At 40.0% G+C, this 20,902-nt stretch overlaps 1 protein-coding gene across 2 annotated transcripts in view; it reads right to left on the bottom strand.

Moving 5' to 3' along the window:
- Positions 1-697: 697 nt before the first annotated feature.
- LOC126475466 (slit homolog 2 protein) overlaps positions 698-20,902 on the bottom strand; it is a 643,465-nt gene continuing 623,260 nt past the window's right edge. For both annotated transcript variants that reach the window (XM_050103348.1, XM_050103349.1), the window contains 2 exons: positions 20,133-20,272; positions 698-4,404 (listed from right to left, as the gene is read on the bottom strand). In XM_050103348.1, coding sequence (XP_049959305.1) covers positions 4,112-4,404; positions 20,133-20,272 — 433 coding nt within the window. In that variant the 3' untranslated portion in view covers positions 698-4,111. The remainder of the gene's footprint in view (positions 4,405-20,132; positions 20,273-20,902) is intronic.

Genomic DNA, 20,902 nt, shown 5'->3' with positions numbered 1-20,902 from the left:
ACGGCAGTAGTCTCATTAGTTAATATTTCGTCAGGAAGGACCCCAAGGAATTTCGCAGAGTGAGAAAGAAGTGGCAGATGAAATATTAGTGTTTCTGCAAGATGAGTCGTTGGAATGTGTGGTGTCGTATACGCTCGTCTGTGCAGACAATGTACATGAAGAGTACAACGATGACGATAACTGCTTAGCAAGTAAATCTGATATTGAAACACGTGCCGAACTAAGTAGTTCATCATCCTTGTCGAACAAAGAGCCGCAGATCCCGTCTCCAGTGAAACGTAGCAAAGGACAATCGTTGCCCAAGGAGCGGGTACTAAACATAATTACGTACGTGGAAGATCATCCACAGTATAGTAAAAAAAAAAAGAACAGACACCATCTTCATATAAGAACATTTTTGTCTACCGCTATGCATCTTCCAGTTTACGTTCTGTATTCTTTATATTGTTTCTACTTTACTATCACCTGATTATACCGTTTTGTGGCAAAATAAACGCAACCTTCAAAAATTTCAGTTCGTTGCTTTAATTTTGGACATCGGTGTGTTAGCATCATGTGACTGAAATAGTTGCTTGAGATCAATGAGTATTTATTAGTAAGCAGTGTATCAAGTGTTTAATTATTTTATGTAAAATGTGTACGTTCCTTAAGAAAAACGACATTAGGATGAAATAATTTGTACTTAACTTCAGAAATGTCCATTAGATATTCACTTTATTTGACTAAAATTTACTTCACATACATAAATGCAACATCATAGCCTTTTACAATGAATAAAGTTAAACATTTTGTACCTTTTAGTGAGAGAGAAACATTTAAGCATATCATATGAATATAAAGATATTAATACGCACAAATAACATGTCTATATGAATGTGCTTACACATATATGTATATAATTCTATATATTATATTTTCGACAAAAATGTAAAAAATGTAATTTGTTTGTCTGAGAAGCCCTCCCCGTAGTCATTCTAGATAACGACCTGACACATGTAAGAATTCTTATAAAAATATGAGGGATGACTCCGGGAAGCTTAGGCGACTCAAAACAAAGGATATGTTTTCTTATGGTTCCATACCGCTACGTGCAGTAATTCTGTGTACGCTAGTACACAGTGAATAAAATATAAAACACAGCAAAGATATATATATATATAATATGTATGTATATATAACTCTTATTGCAACACCAAATATACGTGCGTAGTGAGTTCCCCGCTTCCAGGGTGCGAAGTAGCCCCTGCCTTTAAATACGACATGCTGTGCTAACACTGAACAGCAATGTCACGTTTGCCTCTTCGAAAGACTGCATGGATGTCCTGCCCGGCTACACGAACAATAAATATCACGACCAACAAATGGTAAAAATGAAATCTTTGCTGCAAGAAAAATGGGTAAATGGCTTGCTAAAATTGCCAGTTCTACACGAGAAAAGCTATAGATAAAAAAAAAGTCGGGCCGAGAAACATTCTTTTTTTTCAATTTCTGAGAGTTCGTCACGATTTGTAGATACGTCGTGCAGTGAATTTCTTGAATAGTAGACGGTCGCACTAGGCGAGGTCATGTAACATACAGAGAGCTTAAGCAGTCACCAAACACACTACTGCCTAAGTTCAGAGAGGATTGCGGTACATGTGTGCGTGGAGACTGTAATAGACAGAGAGGTTAGGGATAGTAAGAAAACTAGTGAAAAACTAAGAAAGAGTTGATGATGACACTCATTTGTCACTCACTAATGATGACTTTTAGGACGATGTACATAGGTAATTTCACATGGGAAGGCAGTTGACCGGGTTTCCAAAGACTACTGGGGCTATCAGAAGGTGGTGTATTTGCCATTGTCTTGGTGTACCATCAGGCTCTCTCTCACGTTTATGCGTGATAGATAGAGCCTGGCACGATCACGGTAGCTGCTAGGTTGCTGACAGCAGAACCATGAAATGAGCTACGATTTAGTTTTTTGTGTGGTCTCCTGAACTAACTATTAAAAGAACAATCAGTGTTGTTTCTTTCCTGCCGGTAAGTTCCAGTAATTTCTATGATAAGCCAGCAACAGAAGTGACTCCAACGTTGTAGCCAAGTGGCGTCATATATGGTAACAACAAGGGCGGGAAGTGAAAGCAATGAGCGCCAGGCAGGATACGGCTTCGGAACTCACTGTGATTCCTTACATTCTACACTCATCCGGATACATGTAACACTACAAATAATTATATGTGGCCATGGTAATGTTCCCTATGCTGTGGTAAATGTTAGTCTCTTCGTGACAACCTGTCACGTTACACAGTCACAATACTAATGACTACGTCCTGACGATTGCCTCTTCAATAAACAAACAAGAAATTAATTTGGTCACTGTCAAAGAGAAACACAATTGCCATTTTTTTAACAGGTTGACATCACACATATCTCAGCCTGTTAGCTGACGGTGAAATAGTTTTCAGTCCACATTAAGATACTCACAAAACAAAATTCTAAACTATTTAGTTAGAAAATATACGGTACTGTAGATGATATGCACGATTCATTCTTTTCTTTCCACATTTTTTGTTTGTTCAAAGAGCTTAAGAAAACGGTGTAGAACAGCAAATAGATTTGTAAACGGCTACGCATAACAGTGGTACACTAACCCAGCAATCATAGGAACAGTCTGATATGTATGACATTTCACAGATGGATCAGATCCTCGTGCATATAAGTAGCAAGCGTAGCCGCTGACCAGCGCCGCGCGTCTCAGCTCCTGACGCGCGCCGTTCGCCAGCGGCCCAGCTAAGATATGTAAAGTAAAGAGCATTTCGTGTCAGCTAACGGTGCTCCGACGTGCGAAAAAGAACAGAAAAAAAATTTCATGCACGTGCGGAGACGCATGTTTTTCAACTGCCGGAACACTTCCCCGCGCGAACCACGGTCCACGACCCTCTACGAGACTTGTTCACGTCAGATAAGCCAGAACATTAGTCGTGGTTTATTTGAAGGTACGTCAAGATATAGCTGAACAACATCGTTTGGTGTAATCGTTTCCTGTCTTGCAATATTGAAAAGCCATAGTCGATGATCCAATACGCTTAGTTTAACGAGTTTTCGCGAACATTTATATCTCGTTCGTTCAGCTGGCTACCTTAGATGTGTTAGAGCTGTATCATCTTTCGAATTACTTGTGCTCTTATATGAAAGTGTTTAGACGTTATTATGAAACATACTGCCGCTCTTAAAAAAAAATATCAGGTCGAACTCGTAACTGAAGCTCGTAAATAAGTGCGTGGCAACTATGGAAGAGTATTAAAATTAGAAAGGCTACACCTCGACACAGAAAGTTTACAGTTGTTTACAGAAACAATAAGCGCACCTGAAAGTGTTACGGGTACGTCAGCTTATAAAATAACAAGGTAGCTGCAGAGTCTCTTAGCGTCTCAAAAATAATTTAAAGTGTGTTACTGTCAGCTCATCAAAGCCGAGAAATTGGATCTTTTATGTAAGTACCGCTATGAATAACGTAGATCTATAAGAGAGAAGTTTAGAAGTGATCATTGATTTAGAAACAAATATTCTAGACACCTGACGACGTCTTCGAACAGAAGAAACTTAGATGGTTGATGAGGGTTTCTCGGGTTATCAGCCGAGTGAAGGCATCGTTCTGCGGGTACATCTCGACAAGTTTCTTACTTGTCATCCTCAGGCCTGAAGATAAAGAGTAGAAAACTTGTCGAAACTTTGCCGCAGAACGACGTCTTGTCTCGGCTGATGAGCCGAGAGGAGTTCACCATCGAAATTCGCCGAGAAAGCCTGCATTCCCAGATAACATGTACGGTATTCTGAAAGAAACGTGTTGTTCTGTTATATTTCGACGTACCTATAAACAACGAATGCCAGTGGAGACCATTCAACTCACGCTCAACTCCACTGAGGCAATAGTTGGTAGCTGCATTTTTTTATTGAGTCATCGAGTGGTGAAATACAACTTTCCGACAACAATAACTGCAGGCGGAAGTGGATAGACTGTTGCAGAGGCGGTCGTGCGCCGGGTCCGTGCGGGTAAGCGGCCGGCATCTCTGGCCCTCCAGAGGGCGTCCGACCACAGCGGCGGCTGCGGTGACGTCACTGGAGAACACTAGACGCGCAGCGCCAGCTCCGCGGCGGCGAGCGCCGCCGCCAGGGCTGTCAACACCGGCGTCCGCTGCGCGTCCGCCCGGCGAGCGCCGCCCGTCATGGCGGTCTGGCCCATGTTCTTGCCGACGCAGCTCATCTTGTCGAGCGGCATGTTGCGGATGCTGTACTCGCGATGCTCGTGCGGCATCGTGCAGAGCGTGTGCTTGTTCTGCAGCGCCGCGTCGTCGCGGTCGCGCAGCTGCCGCAACCAATCGTTATACCAGCGGAGCTCGCAGTCACATATCAGCGGGTTGTCTGCAACACAGAGGCGGCGGCCCGTCAGTCGCTGGCACAGCCGACACACATTCGGCACACGTGCAGAAACATTAAAAAATTCTAATTTTTGTCTGGGACGATGGACAACATTTTTCAATGGACAACAAAAGCTGGGACCGAGCGAGGTGGCGCAGTGGCTAACACACTGGACTCGCATTCGGGAGGACGACGGTTCAATCCCGCGTCTGACCATCCTGATTTAGGTTTTCCGTGATTTCCCTAAATCGCTCCAGGCAAATACCGGGATGGTTCCTTTGAAAGGGCACGGCTGAGTTCCTTCCCCGTTCTTCCCTAATCCGATGAGACCGATGACCTCGCTGCCTGGTCTCCTTCCCCAAACAATCCAATCCAATCCAACAAAAGCTGGAAGCAATCACGTCTATAAAACATCTAGGAGTATGCATACCGAACGATTTAAAGTGAAACGACAACATAAGAATAACTGCAGGTAAGGTAGGTGTCAGACTGAAAGTCAATGGACTAATCCTCTGGAAATGTTGTTTACTCACAACCAGGTAGCTTAGCAAACATGGTTCGACCAATACCAGAATATTGCTCGTCCGACTGGGGTCGGTTCCAGATAGGGGGATACAGAAAATGGAAACGAAACGTGCAAAGTGGGGCAACGCGCTTTAGTACATGTTCATTGAGTAGTCTTAAGCGCAAACCGACAACCAGGTAGCTTACCAAACGTGGTTTGACCCATACCAGAATATTGCTCGTCTGTCTGGGATCAGTTTCAGATAGGGATGACACAGAAAATGGAAAAGAAACGTACAAAGTGGGGCAACGCGCTTTAGTACATGTTCATTGAGTAGACTTAAAACACCTTTGGCAAGATAGGAAAAATGTTACGATTAGGAACCACTACACTGTACGCAATGACATTCTGTTTCGCCGCTCTCATCCTGACAGCAACAATTGGTTATTATGCATTCCTGACGAACTGGTCAACAAATTAATCTGGTACACTCATTTAAGTTACGCACATTACGGAGCACGAAAATGTTTTCTTATACTGAGACAGAACTCTTATTTTACTAACATGGAGAAACGTATACGACGAGTTTTAGCGTCTTGTAAAATTTGCCAGAAAGCTAAATCAGACACCACTTCACATATTCCTCCATTATGTCCCATTAGACCTGTTAAATTAAGACATATGGCCGCAGTAGATATTTTTGGTCCGATTCCGAGAACTAACAGAGGTTTTTGCTACATCTTTGTCGCTGTTGAGCTCACTTCAAAATTTGTTACTTTCACTCCGTTACGTAAAGCTACTGCTAAAACTGTTTCGAAAGCATTTGTAAAACATTTTCTATTTCATGTAGGGCATGTGATGAAAGTATTTTCTGACAATGGATCACAATTTCGTAGTAGTGTATGGACACGCATGTTACGAGCCAGAAACATTTCTCCGATCTATATATCCAAGTACCACGCTTCTTCGAACCCCTGTGAAAGATTAATGAAAGAAATTGGTAAACTGTGTAGAATATACTGCCACAAAAGACATATTGATTGGGATACACACATACTCTCATTCCAAGACGTAATTAATTCCGTTCCAAATGAATCCACTATGTTATCTCCGTCTATTATACTGAAAAACGTTGAACCACCAAACAAAATTAAAGAATTAGTAAACTTCCCTAAATGTCGTCGACTAAGACACCACGAAATAATTGACATTGCGCTGAACAACATCAAACGTGCCGCAGAGCGCCGGAGAAGACAGCAAAAACAGGTTTGTAGACGCCGAGACTTTCACATTGGACAGAAAATATTAGTACGTACACATTATTTATACAGTAAAATAAAAGGTAAGTGCAGTAAATTTGAACTTCTATACGCAGGTCCATATCGGATTCGCAGCATCCCTCACCCCAATGTTGTACACGTCGAAACTTTGAGAACTAGAAAATCGAAAGGCAACCACCATATCTCAAACATTAAACCGTTTATTGAATGAAGACACTTTATGATTCAACACACTATGATGTCATTTATTAATGCAATTATTTCACTTGACTAATTACTGATGATTACCGCATTTTTTCTTGGCAAGTGCCCGGCAAGGTAAGGTTAGCAGGTCGCTTCTCTTGTCGTTACACATCAGACCGTGCACATTTTCCACTTTTTTTGTGTATATGATTGTACTCCAGTTTTGTTTGTATGCACTGTGAAATAGTTAAGATATAACACACACCAGTTGACTTTGACATTTTTTTTTTGCCTTATGACATCTCAACATCGTGACTGTTTTACATTTTGCTGCTGCATTGTATTATTCTGTGTACATTTTTGCATCTGAACACTGTCAATGTCTTTGACATATTACGTTTTCTGTCATGTTATGCTGTATGGTTAATTATGTCACCATAAACCAGTCATTATTTAATGGGTATATGATTTAAATGTAAGACATTAATCTTTGTTCATCAATTTCAGTAAGAAATGGTGCCTGTAAGAAATAAATTCAACAGAAATGGGAATTTCACCTACGGAATAAACGAAAGAAGATGCAATAACTTTATGAGGAAGAGTAAAAGGATCAGGATTAACAAGCATTAACAAGAATATACTATACTCATCGTAGAATAGCAGTCTTAGCTAATTTTTTCTTTCAGAATACAAGGTGATTGATGCAGGCTGTCAGACTGAACTACACATCTAAGTTTTAGTGATGAAATATGCTAGAGATAAGGAATAGTTGTATAATGAGTAATGAAGTGATTTTTTGCAGATGATAATGAATACTGATGAATAATGATGAAGGATATGGTATTATGAATAATGAAGTTTTTATTTACAGGTGATGATAATAATGAAGTTATGATAATATGGATAATGAAGTGATTGATAATGAAGTTTTCTCTTTACAGATGAGGATAATGTTGAAGTTTTATATTTATGCTATGTAGTTATTTAAGTATTTGTTGCAGTTTGTTTTGACAGCAGGTGTTATATTGCATAGTAGGATGACGGAAAGTTTTGGAAAGGACAGCTATGGAACACATTTTATACACATTTCACTACTTGTTAATTCGAAGTTCACTATTTTTCAGCATAATGTGCGTTTCTTCTTTCAGGTCAATAATCCATTTTGTATTTTTTCCAGGAGATGCTTGTCATGATACTTACTAAAACTGTTACTTATTATACCTGTTCTAGTACTTGCATTTTTTTTTTTACCCATTTGTGTTTACCATTTATAAATGTAATCACATATACTGCCTTGTTACATAACCTTGCTACAGCTGACTCATGACGAATGACGTTACCTATCCTCATTTGCAGCAATAGGTCAAAAGCAAAAAGTGTTATGCCTCAGCAATTAATTATCGATCCCAACGCAATGCACTGCTAACAAAAATATGTATTAACAGTCCCAAATAGTGATACCAGTTTGAGAAAATTCTGAATAATACTGATTAGCTCTGAAGAGTATGTCACTTGAGTAATGACTTCTTAATGAGACAACAAAAATACACATATATATAAAATAATGCTTAGTAACTGGCTAGTAAATGCCACTGTTATTGTAACTTCGTAATGACAAAAATACACATATATATATAATAATGCTTAGTAACTGGCTAATAATTGCCACTGTTATTGTAATGAGACTACTTATAATCCCCATGATTATTAATGCTATGACTATAATTAACTGATTTTTAATAATGACTTTGTAATGATCTGAATAATACTGAATGAGGAACAATGCTTTATACTATTCGATACCTGATGGCCACTGAGTGCCAATAATCAGTGTCACTTAATGAATTGTTATTAATTATGCCATTAATTAGCTCTTGTTTTCAATGTTCATACTTTGTAATTGGAAATGAATGTGACTGTTTAATAATGCTTTGTAATTAGAAGAAGACTAATGATTCTTACTAGATTGGAATGACACATAATTAATTAACTATGCTATTGTTTCATGATGCTTTGTAATTAGGAGAAGGTTAATGATTAATACAATATTGAAATGACAAATGATTAATTAACTATGCTTTATAATTGGAAGTGAATGTGACTGTTTAATAATGCTTTGTAATTATGAAAAAGCTAATGATTATTACTATTGAGATGACAAATGATTAATTAACTATGCCATACTTTGTAACTGGAAAAGAATGCGATTGTTTCATGATGCTTTGTAATTAGGAGAAGGTTAATGATTAATACTATATTGGAATGACAAATGATTAATTAACTATGCTATGCTTTGTAACTGGAAAAGAATGCGATTATTTAATAATGCTTTGTAACTAGGAAAAGAAGATTACTGATTCTATGTAAAACAATTAATGAACATTTTTCTGTAATACTACATACATGGTACAGAAATGTTCAATAAGTGGGCTATGAATGCCGCAAACTACTACTGTAATTGACAATATTATGTGACTTAATGTCCTTCACCTTATGAGCTAACTACCCTGACTTGCTGCGATGTCCATTTGTCCTGTTTATCCTAGTGATCATGGAGCACTATATTTGGTTTTGCACTAATTCTACGTTGATGTGCCGTGTACGAGCGTGGTGTTGACACGACATGCTGTCCACCACCGTGAGCGATGAAGACGTTATTATGGTCCCACTGTTTGGTGTACCTAATATACTGCCAAAATAAAAAAAAAATGGAATATTACTACGACAGTTCAGTGTCTTGGCTACGCTGATAAATTCTGAGGGGAAAAGAACTTCAAGTTGTGTTACTTGGTGTTGTACTTCTGTGGAAAGATATGGACTTTCAGAACAGCTGTGTGCAATCTAAAGTGCTACAACTATGATGCAATCCTTCCCTTTCCTATCCTAATTCTTGTCACATAGTGAAAATCATTTTTGCTAACATTATTTATGTTCATGGCTATACATTTTTTCAATTCGCTAAACTCCAGTGCGAGTACACTTATGTCACTGGTCGACATGATTTTTTTGCTATTATGTTTATTTATTGCCAAAATGCTAAAGACATTTTTTTGATTTGTTCTGAAGTACAGTATATGTGCACTTTTGTCTTTTATATTGTATATACATTTTTTATTTTCTGAACTACAGTGCATGTGCACTTCTGTTAGGTGTTAATATGTTTTCTACTGAACTTCAGTGCCTGTACACTTTTCTCATTTTTCAATATGATTTCTACTATTCTGTATATTCAATACTTTAATGCGTATGCACTTACGTCATTTGTTACTAATTGAACATACATTTCATCAATTACTGATATGTTCTCAACTGCAGTGCATGTGCACTCATGTCACTTGTCAACATAATATTTTGCCAGTCTGTATTTGTTCTGAATATGCTAAAGAATTTTTTTTCAGTGCCTGTGCACTTTGTTATCTGTCAAATAATTTGTATATACATTTTTCTGATTTGCTACTATGTTTTGTACTCACATTTTGTCTTTGTCTCATATATTTTGTACTTAGTGCGCGTGCACAACATTTAAATATTCTGTGAGTTGTAGAATTTTGTTAGTTAAAGAAAAATTTTGCCGCGCTTGGCAAGTCCAAATGACTCACCATCGCTGCCAAATTTTTGCCCCCCCAGTGGAGGGTTATGAAACACGTATGTAACATAGCAGCGATGGCGAGGCATTGTAGCATCTGTGACCAGAGAGTATGCGCTTGACCGCGCGAGTGTTGCCAGCGGTTCTCAGTCTGTCAGTCAGTCGTTGCGAGTCTGTAGCTCTGTCTAGTTGAGAGCAGTACTCTGTCAGTAGTCGTTGCGAGTCTGTCAGTCGTTGCGAGTCTGTCAGTCAGTCGTTGCGAGTCTGTAGCTCTGTCTAGTTGAGAGCAGTACTCTGTCAGTAGTCGTCGCGTGCAGTACGCCAGTAGTCGTCATGCAGAGCGGTCGGTCAGTGGTAGCAGTCCAGTGGGATTGCGTGATGTGGTCTGTCGGCAACACTGGTCAAGATGCTGAATGAGGTATACTGTTAATTAAGATAATCATCGGATAATGTAAAGTTTAATTATTGTAACTAATTTTCAACAAGTGCCCCCAATAATAACTTTGATTTCAAAAGCAACTTTACATAAAAATTTTCATTTAAATGTAAAGTTTAACTATTGTAACTAATTTTCAACAAGTGCCCCCAATAATAACCTTGATTTCAAAAGCAATTTTTACATAAAATTTTCATTTTTATTGAAGTAACTATTTCGTTCCACTTCCCCTAAACAAAAGTTTCAGTTTTCAATTAGATTACAAAAAAAAAAAAGGAATATTATTATTTGCAATGCAGTTCCTCCAAGCGGTGCGCAACAACAAGAGCAGAAATTTGACTAGGTGTTGCAATGAGGTAAGAATTTAATTTTGATTTTTTTGCACAGGGCCAAAGACCGATATTTCGGTTTAATTGAATCATTATTATCACTGAGATTTTCTTATCACTGAATGGACTTTAATTTTTTATGAAGAACTTATACTTGAGTCAGATTGCGATTCTCACTTTTATTGTCATTAAATTTAATTGCAGGGAGGTTACGTTTGGCTCCCATTCATTTATTATTTCTGTCTTTAAAATTTCAGTGGAGAGGTTACACTTAGCGCAATGTCCATTAGCATTCATAAAAAATATTTCTGTCTTGTAAAAATTTTTGTGGGGAGGTTACAAATGTCAGGAAAAAGGAGGATGTTACATATATTTGCAACTATATTCTGTTAAACTATCCCAGCATCCCGTAGTTTGGAACCATAACACTACCAAGCCTTATTGTTACCACAATAAAAGAAGGAAAAAACGACGCACCATGAAGTAGTTATCCGAATACGACAGAAATCAGTGGTTTTGATGTACATGTACAGAGAGACAATTTCAGAAAAACTGGATTATTTATTCAAAAATTGAGCAATCAATTACTCGTCACTCCATCTGTGATCCTTATGAAAAAAGTTATTCGGCTTGGCATTCATCGATAGGCTTTCCAGATGTTCTTCTAAGGGATGTCGTGCCAAATTCAGTCCAATTGGCGCGTTAGGTCGTCAAAATCTCGAGCTGGTTGGAAGGCCCTGGCCATAATGCTCCAAAAGTTCTCAGTCCGCGAGAGGTCCGGCGGCCACGCTGGCCAAGGTAGGACTCGGCAAGCACGAAGACAAGAGAAGTCTTCGTTGGTCATCGGAGCACAGTTCAAATCGGGAATCTTCGCTGAAGACAATTCCAGACCGAAAGCGTGTCGCCCTGGGCAGCGGTGAAACACCAACCTGACTCTCGCCCGCCACACGGCCCGGCCCAACTGATATTGATGGTCTGGAGTGCTATTTCTTTTCATAGCAGGATCCCTTTCGTTGTCACCCGCGGCACCCTTGCGGCAAAGCAGTATGTTGAAGATATTCTACTGCCCGTTTTGTTCCCCTGCATGGCAAGCCATCCTGGGCTTACATTTCACCACGACAATGCCCGTCCGCACACGGCAAGAGTTTCTACCGCTTGTTTTCGTGCTTTCCAAATTCTACATTGGCCAGCATAGTCACCGGATCTCTCCCCAATTAAAAACGCTTGAATCATTAGGGGCAGAGTCCTTCACCTAGCTCAGAATTTTGAAGATCAAAGCGCCAATTGGACAGAATTTGGCACGATATCCCTCAGGAGGGCATCGAACGACTCTATCCATCAACGTGAAGCCGAAAAACTGCTTGTATAAGGAACAGAGGTGGACCAAGGCGTTACTGACTCGCTCAATTTGTGGAGATCTTCTTTGTCTCATTGCGTACATCACATCTACCCATTTCCGTCCCATTCGAATAATTCCTTTGTGGTGCTACTTTTTGGCTTGGAATGTTTACTTAATATAATTTCGACACTACACCATGCAGCACATCTAGCGCCTACTTTGGGCCCCTAGCTATCAGGAACCCTGCAATACTCTCCCTTATAATGTAGGAGGTTTGGAGGTTTAGCAGAACTAAATTGAAATTAATATTATGTGCGCACCATTGAGCAGGATTATTAAAATACTAATAATAATAGGTAACTGAGACAGAAATTCCAGTTTTGAAGAATATATTCGCGTCAATTCCACTTCATAGCACAACATTCAAGAATCATAATTGGCACAAGAATTTTATTTACAGGCTTTGTTCTATTATTGTCTGCTCTACAACATTACAAATGTGCACCACAATATTATATAAAGAAATTATGCTTAGCTGCTTACAGGCGTTGATATAGTCAACGGGGACAGTCGAAAATCTGTGTCCCGACCGGGACTCGAAACCGGGATCTCCTGCTTACATGGCAGACGATCTATCCATCCAAGCCACCGAGGACAAAGAGGATAGTCCGACTGCAAGGACTTATCTTTGGCACGCCACCCGTGAGACCCACATTCCCAACTTATTGTCACGCACTATATTCGTAGTGTCCCTGCCCATCATACTCATAACTCGCGGCTTTTTGCCGATTCCCGTAAGAGATCAGGTACTGTTTGTGCATCCGCACAGAAGAAGATGGTCAAATGGGCGGTGAGCCTTAATTATATATATATATATATATATATATATATATATATATATAATTAAATTAGAAACCACGCGAGAGCAACTTGGACGTGCGCAACTGAACGAAATGGGAGAAGATATCTGGAAGCAACATTTATCCAGTAGTCGATGTCAAACGCCGGATAATAATGGGGGTAATAATGGCAATAATGCAGTTTACACAGTACTTTCTGTATGGGTTGTCCAGTTAAATACCTTTCAGCCGTCTAGCTTCCAACCTTATTTTATTTGGCAACCAGTTCCAGCATTTTACTACTGCGTGGTGAGTCCGCAGGTGATGGTTTAATTGATCACAATAGCAAAAATTTACTAGTACCAGTATTTTTGGGCCCTGTTGTGATCAGAACCGAGGTAGAGTCAGGGGCCTGAAGATGGCGTAATAAAACGCTGAAACTGGTTGCCAAATAAAATAAGGTTGGAAACTAGACGGATGAAAGGTGTTTAATTTGACATCCTCTATGGAACAGCCGAGTGTTGCAACCATCTATAAAAAGATGGACGTCCAGAGACTTTTTGTATTGTTCACTTTAAAACCATTATGAAATTGTATTTCCATTTTCTTTCATGTGCTGTAAATAAGTTCAGTTCGGTTCAGCCTTTAACGACGAGGGAACAGAAGATAGTTATCCACCCCGCTGCTGGTCAGCACCCAGCTTTACCCGAAACAGTTTAATGGGCGCTATTTTCAAGTTTTTCTGATAGTAATAGAAAAACTGCATTTTCTTTGCGAGGGGAATCTAAAGTTTTTATGAACTGAATTAGGAGAAGAATTGTTTTCCAACCTGATGCAGTTTCTCTGCCAGTGATACACTTACGCTCCTTTCCAATAAAGCATCGTGTGAGGGTTCAGCATTACGGAATTTATCTATATAAATCATCAGAGCTGTACCGCAGTGACTAGAATTAGCGAAATAAAAAATATCGCTTTCTTAAAATTTTTGTTGTAAATTAATTTCGAACCAAGATATTATAATGCCATTCCCTAGCAGTTCTCAGGCTCACAACTTAATGAAATGATGAATTACTTATCTGGATTGTAAGTACAGACATTGCAACGCGGGCGGAAGCAGAACCTCAGTGGTATATATCATGGCGGCTGCAGTGTAACACGTGTTAAGTTCGGCTCGCGAAATTTAGTTGATTTCGAAGGTGTTCTCGCAGGTGGTGCTGTCTAGTACAAGTGGAAATCGTGTAAACAACAGTGTTCTGTGCAGTAGTGCTATTTTTTTTCTGTGCTCCGCCAATATCTTCGAGAAAATGGTAAACAGAAGAGTGAACAGCAGCGCGTCCAGCAGCGGGGAAGCCGCAGGTGAGGCGGGTCTGCTCTTGGCGGAAGGTGCGGCCGCGGCTCCCGGTATAGCGGAGCTGGTCCGCTCTGAGGTAAACGCTGCGCTTCGCGATAAAAACAATCTCGATCTGATAGCAGGCACTATATCAGATACTGTAACGGCAGCAGTATTGGCCAAAATGCGTGAAACTGTTGAGGCCAATACTGCCGAAATTACAGCACTAAAAAAGTCGGTGTCTGAATACGAGAAAAAGGCACGAGAGCTAGAGGTGAAACTATCTGCCGCAACAGACGATCTAGAACAGTACCAAAGGCGAAATAGTCTACGACTGTTTGGAGTAGCAGAAAATAAGGAAGAAGACGCAAACAACCTGCTTATAGAGGTTGCGCGTGAAAAATTAGGTGTTGAAGTGACCAAGGCAGACATTGACAGGAGCCATCGGGTGGGACGAAAACTACCAGGTGCTACCAAACCTCGTCCAATAGTAATTAAATTTCTCTCGTACTGGAAAAGGGCAGAGATCTTTACCCAGAAGAAGAAGTTAGCAAGGACAGGGCTTACAATAAGGGAAGATCTGACACACGAACGGCTAAAGATTTTAAACAGTGCCATATCCCATTTCGGTCTTCAGAATGTGTGGACTCAGGATGGCAGAGTAATCATTAAGACAGCAGCTGGAAAGAAGACAGTCACAAACATGACAGAACTGAATAGTATTAAGTGAAGCTACTCGAGTCAAAAGTGCAAACTTAACACCATTTGCAAATTGTAACAGCCCTATACTCAGATATAGTCTTGTAACTGTATTAACTTTGCAATTATACCCATATTTGTACCTTCAACTAATTGTTTTTGTAACTGTATTAACTTTTCACTATTTTTTTGTGTCTGTAGCTCTAACCATTACTTAATTTTAGTTACTGCCAATACTTTTTTCATTTTCTCAGTTTATTCTCTTCCATTCTGTAATAGTTCTAGTGCAATTATTAGTGTCTCCTTTAGTTCATTAATCACCCATCTCTTCGGTTTAAATTGTTCATAACAAAAATCACCATCAGTATCACTTTAGCAAATTTCAATCTAATTGTAGCTTCCTACAATAATCACTACCAGTATCACTTTAGTAAATTTCATTTTAATTCTAGCTTCCTACGATAATCTATTAATTATTAAGCTTACTTCTCTCTGCTGGCAGCATCGGTCTCTTAAATCACTCCCCTTTCCCTTATTTTCACCCTAACCTGTTTCAAATACACTAATTACATTTCTCCTCTTGCGACATACGATACACAGTGACACACAGCCGTCACTATTATTGGTCATATTCTCCTTGTACCGAATACCACTAATCCATTTTCTATACTCCCACAACCTCAGGAAATCTCTTGCAGTCGCCTTTCTTTCGGCACTCGCGGAGTCACAAACAGGGCGCGCAAAATCTCGGACACCCCTGTGTTATGTCACTTGGCGGAAGCACTGGCCAGTGCCCCTCGCGGCAGGTAGTGCCTAACAAAGGGACAAACCAGTCTGCCACCCTACTCCAGGGTGCTCAGCGGAACGCGTCAGAGCTTTTAGCAGCTCACTGCAACATCCAGTCTTTACCTGCACATTGCGAAGAACTTAGCCTCCTCTTCAACCAACTAAACTACCACGTAATCCTCTTATCCGAAACGTGGTTGAAACCACACATATCCACTGCATCTATTCATCTCCCAGGGTACACATTTCTTAGGGCAGACAGATCAAAAAAGCGAGGTGGCGGGGTCGGCGCGTATATACGAACAGATCTCAAAGCGAAAGTCTTATGTACGTCAAATCCTGCTGAAGAAAAAGAGGCTGAATTCATGTTCATTGAAATAAATATACAAAGTCGGAAATTCTTGACTGGCGTCGTGTACAAGCCGCCAAAAATAAACTCCATGAGTTCCTTCCAGTCGGAATTACATTCACTCCAGTGTCAATACGAACATGTCATCGTAATGGGTGACTTGAACGTAGACCTGCTAAGAGACACTCCCTCCGCAATAAACCTAAGAACACTGTTTAGTTGCAATAGCATGAACATTCTTCCATTACAACCTACACACCATACGGCGCACAGTCATACTCTTATAGACGTAATCGCAACGAAACAGACTGACAAAGTAAGAGATGTTGGTCAAACATCGGCCCCTGGCCTCTCAGCACATGATGTAATATTCCTGGCCTACTCTGTGCAGCCCCCAAGGATCAAATCGCGTTACATAACTTGTAGGAACATGAAACGTATTGACCTTGACGCTCTAACAGCCGATTGCTCAGAAATCTCATGGCATCAAATAATCAGAGAACCTACAATCGACGGCAAAATTAATGAACTTGGTGATAAACTCACTGCCCTCTATGACAAACATGCACCTGTGCGCACAATCCGTGTAAGAAAATCTCCTGCTCCATGGCTGACAGCTGAATTACGTCAAATGATGACTAATGGGGATGCTGCCCACAGATCCGAAACCCGAGCGTTTCGAAGAATACAGAAAGCTACGGAACAGAGTGAAACAATGCATTCGCAATGCTAAAATCAGGCACGCTCGCACCCTTGTAAGCAGCGATCTGACGCCCACGACTCTATGGAAGAATCTCCGTAGCTTGGGGGTCGGAAAGGCAAAATCGGAAACTACTTTTCATGTGTCAGCTAACGAATTAAATGAATTCTTCTCTGCACCTCTGAATACCAGCACGGCTGACAATTACCGTCCACAAGAATCCCCAAACAGGATAACTAACAACGATAGCTTCCATCTAAAACATGTAACAACAAATACGGCAAGAAAAGCAATAATGAGAATCTCTTCTGATGCAATAGGCAACGACAGTATCGGTATAACCATGATTAAGAATGTTGCCGATATCTTAGTACCTGTATTAACTGACATATTTAATTTTTCCCTCGTGAACGGAATATACCCCACTGCATGGAAAAGAAGCATAATTCGACCCATCCCTAAGATCGAAAACCCGCAACTGCCTAGTGATTACCGACCAATTAGCATACTGCCTGCTGTTTCCAAAGCACTCGAATATATTGTTCATGACCAAATCACTGAACACTTGCATGAATTCAGCCTATATGACAAATTTCAATCCGGTTTCCTAAACATCACAGCACAAACACTGCTCTAATTAAAGTAACAGATGACCTGAAATGTGCCATCGACAATCGAAAGGCAACAATATTGACGCTACTGGACTTCAGCAAAGCTTTTGACGCTGTTAACTTTGACATATTGCTCAGAAAAATGCAACAGCTTAATTTCTCTGATAGTGCAATGAGATGGTTTGAAAGCTACTTAAAAGACAGACAGCAATGTGTTGTCTGCGTAAATGAAAAATCTTCCTGGAAACATGTTTCCTCGGGAGTGCCACAAGGATCAGTCTTAGGACCACTTTTGTTTTCTTTATATGTCAACGATATTTCGTCGGTTCTGTCCTCCTGTAAATATCATTTCTATGCCGACGACCTCCAGCTCTACCTAAGCGTCAGACCTGAAGACGTAAACACTGCAATCGCTCAGATGAATGATGATCTGTCTTCGGTAGTGACATGGGCGAAAAGCCTGGGGCTTAAACTAAATGCAAAAAAGACGCAAGTAATCTTAATAGCCCATCAGAAATTAATAAGTTCAGATTTCCGCGAAAGGCTACCTCCTATTCTACTCGACGGTACTCCAATACCATATCAGAAAACAGTGAAGAACTTGGGTGTAACTTTGGATGAGCATCTCAACTGGGCGGAGAATACAGTCGCAGTGTGCCGAAAGACGTCTGCTTGTCTCTATGCTCTCAAAAAGTTTCGGAACATATTTCCACAGGACTTGAAACGCCAGCTCGTGCAAGCACTCGTTCTACCGAACCTCCACTATTGTGATGTGACTCAACAAGGCACGAGTAGTGAAAACAATAGACGGCTAGAGCTAACCATGAATGCCTGTGTGCGTTACACCTGCAACATTCGCCGATATGATCATGTTAGTGCTTCATACGCCGAGCTAAAGTGGTTGCGGCCGGACAAATTGCGTGACTACCACACTCTATGTCTACTTCACAGACTCCTCGTCGCGCAAGCACCCCAGTACCTTGCTTCAGAGATTAAAAACCTGTCATGCCATCATAATGGAAACACGAGGTTACTCTTATTTGGTATCCTAACTGTGCCCACTCACAAAACAAAAACTTTTGCAAACTCCTTCTCAGTTGCCGCTGTCCGCCTCTGGAACAAACTGCCCCTTACTTTGCGCAAAATTCAATCTCCTGCTGCTTTTAAGAAGAAGTTGAAGCATTTCCTACTATCATCCTCATAAAGTTCTCCACAAAATTAATGTACCAGGCCAATCCTCTCATCTGTCAAATAGCAAAGCTAGCGTCTTCTATCTTGCTCCTGAGATGCCTTCCCCTTCATCTGTCTCTATTAGCCAGGCAATCTTCTTTTCCTTTATATTTCCTTAATTATGTTTCATCATGTCTATTCTTCTCCTCCCTTCACCATGAGTCTCCCTCATACTCCCTGCTGCCAGCACTCCTATCTAAAATTTGTCTCTTCAATAATGTCTAATTATAACAGTACTCATGATCTACGAATATAAACTCTATATGTATGTATTTTTCCAGGTGTACCTTTCTAATTGTTTATTTCACTTTTTGTACTAGATGTAGTTTAACATGCCTACTAAAACGTATGAATGTAAAATAAGTAGAATGCCTGGTTAGATGTAAGAGAGGGCCTGATGGCCCTAATCTTGCCAGGTTAAATAAATCAATAAATAAATAAATAAATATATATATATTTAATGCACTTGGCCGGAAATAAAGGCAAGTTACAGCTTAATGTCTCGTCGATACTGTGGTCACTTAGACAAAGGATTTCTTGTGTTGAAAAATGTATACTGAGGAAGCAGGCATAGCGTGTTAAGATAACGTTCAGGCTTTCTCCAGAAGCGATTTAGGCAAATAACGGAAGGCATAAATAAGAAAGGGTAGGCGGAGATTTGTACCCCCTTCTTGACGAAAGCGATTCCACTTCGGTGTAGTCCGACAGACTAATGAGTGTCCATTGGTCACTGGAAATTTTTTCTTATTTGGATTTCCACTTTTTAACTGCAGATCTGTATTAAGATGGAATAATTGTACTGAACTATCTTTTAAAAGAAATGTTATTGTAAATCTTCTCTGTTCCAGCATACATAACGAATTACCTTTCTTTTTAATAGTGAGTAGTACCTTCCATTAGCATTTGAGATGAAAAAACTAGCCAAACTGCCCAAGAGACTTGTGAATTAGCAGCAGTTGTGTATGTTGAATGTTATTTCATCATGATGATCCAAAGTAGGAACGTCAAGGAACAGACAAATGTTACAGTACAAGTGAGCTATTTTTCTCGCTGGAAAGACACGTCAACAACTTAAAACGATCCTAAACTTTGTTGTGCTATCATTTTTGTAGAACCTGATAAACCGATTGCGGCTTTACCTTCTCCATAAAGCGTCATGGGAAGACAGTTTTAGAGGCGCACGCAGCTAGTACAGGGAATATCCTGCCTGTTATTGTTGGTTTTATAAATCAGATTAGCTACTTCATAGCAGTACCGGGGCTAAGCAAAATTTCATACAGTGAAATTTCCTCAGTGTCAATGTGAATAAACTTCAAATTCTCCCGTACTGAATAGTAGGGAAGTGAGAGTGCTAAACAGAAATTGACTACTAGATTAGTGAGAAAAAAAAGAAGAAATGGGACAACAGTCCGACAAATAGCGTCAGCTGGAATGGTAGCCGATGTCAAGTCGAATATATGATAACTGAAAAAACGGATATGTAAAGCAAATATTTTCCGTGCCTCACTTATAGTGGGTGCAGCACATACCCATAATGTCGACGACGCGGAGGGTATCCATGATGGGCTCCATGACCTCCTCCGGAATGTGGGTCAGCTTGTTGTTCTGCAAGTTGAGAGTCTCGAGCGAGTTCAGGTTGTCGAAGACCATGGCAGGCAATATCTTGATGCTGAAACACAAAAGACCTCCATTAATTAATTCGCCGTGTTTTTATCGGCTGAGAGATTATACATTTTCACTTCTTCATCATTTATTAAATTTACATTTCATAGAATCTGCAGCTTATTACTCATGTGGTACATCATATGATTAGAAAAATGTATATTGTATAAGCAGACAAAGAGCATATAGTGGCCGGTAAAATATCATAACAAGTAATAGTAACTGGAAACAAAATTTTATTTGTGTTATTTAGGGAAAAATACACTCATAAAAAGAAACCCGACGCGCCACGAAGGAATTATCCGAATGGGATGGATATCGGTAAATGTGATGTACATGTAAAAATAAAAGAGTGATTACAATTTCAGAATAAATTGGATGATGTATTCAAGAGAAAGAGCTTCACTAACTATGTAAGTCAATAATGCATTGGTCCAATTATGGCCTTTATTCAGGCAATTATTAACGGCTTGGCATTGACTGACAGAGTTGTAGGATGTTCTGTTGAGAGATATCATGCTAAATTTTGTCCAAATGGTGTTTTACTACAAACGTTCTCAATTCGGGAGGGGTCCGGCGACGTTCCTGGCCAAGAAAGGGTGTGGAAAGCGCGAAGACAAGCAGTACAAACACTCGC

The sequence above is a fragment of the Schistocerca serialis genome, chromosome 4 (genome assembly GCF_023864345.2).
Source record: "Schistocerca serialis cubense isolate TAMUIC-IGC-003099 chromosome 4, iqSchSeri2.2, whole genome shotgun sequence".
Lineage (NCBI taxonomy): Eukaryota > Metazoa > Arthropoda > Insecta > Orthoptera > Acrididae > Schistocerca > Schistocerca serialis.
This window is presented reverse-complemented; position numbering and strand designations above follow the sequence as displayed.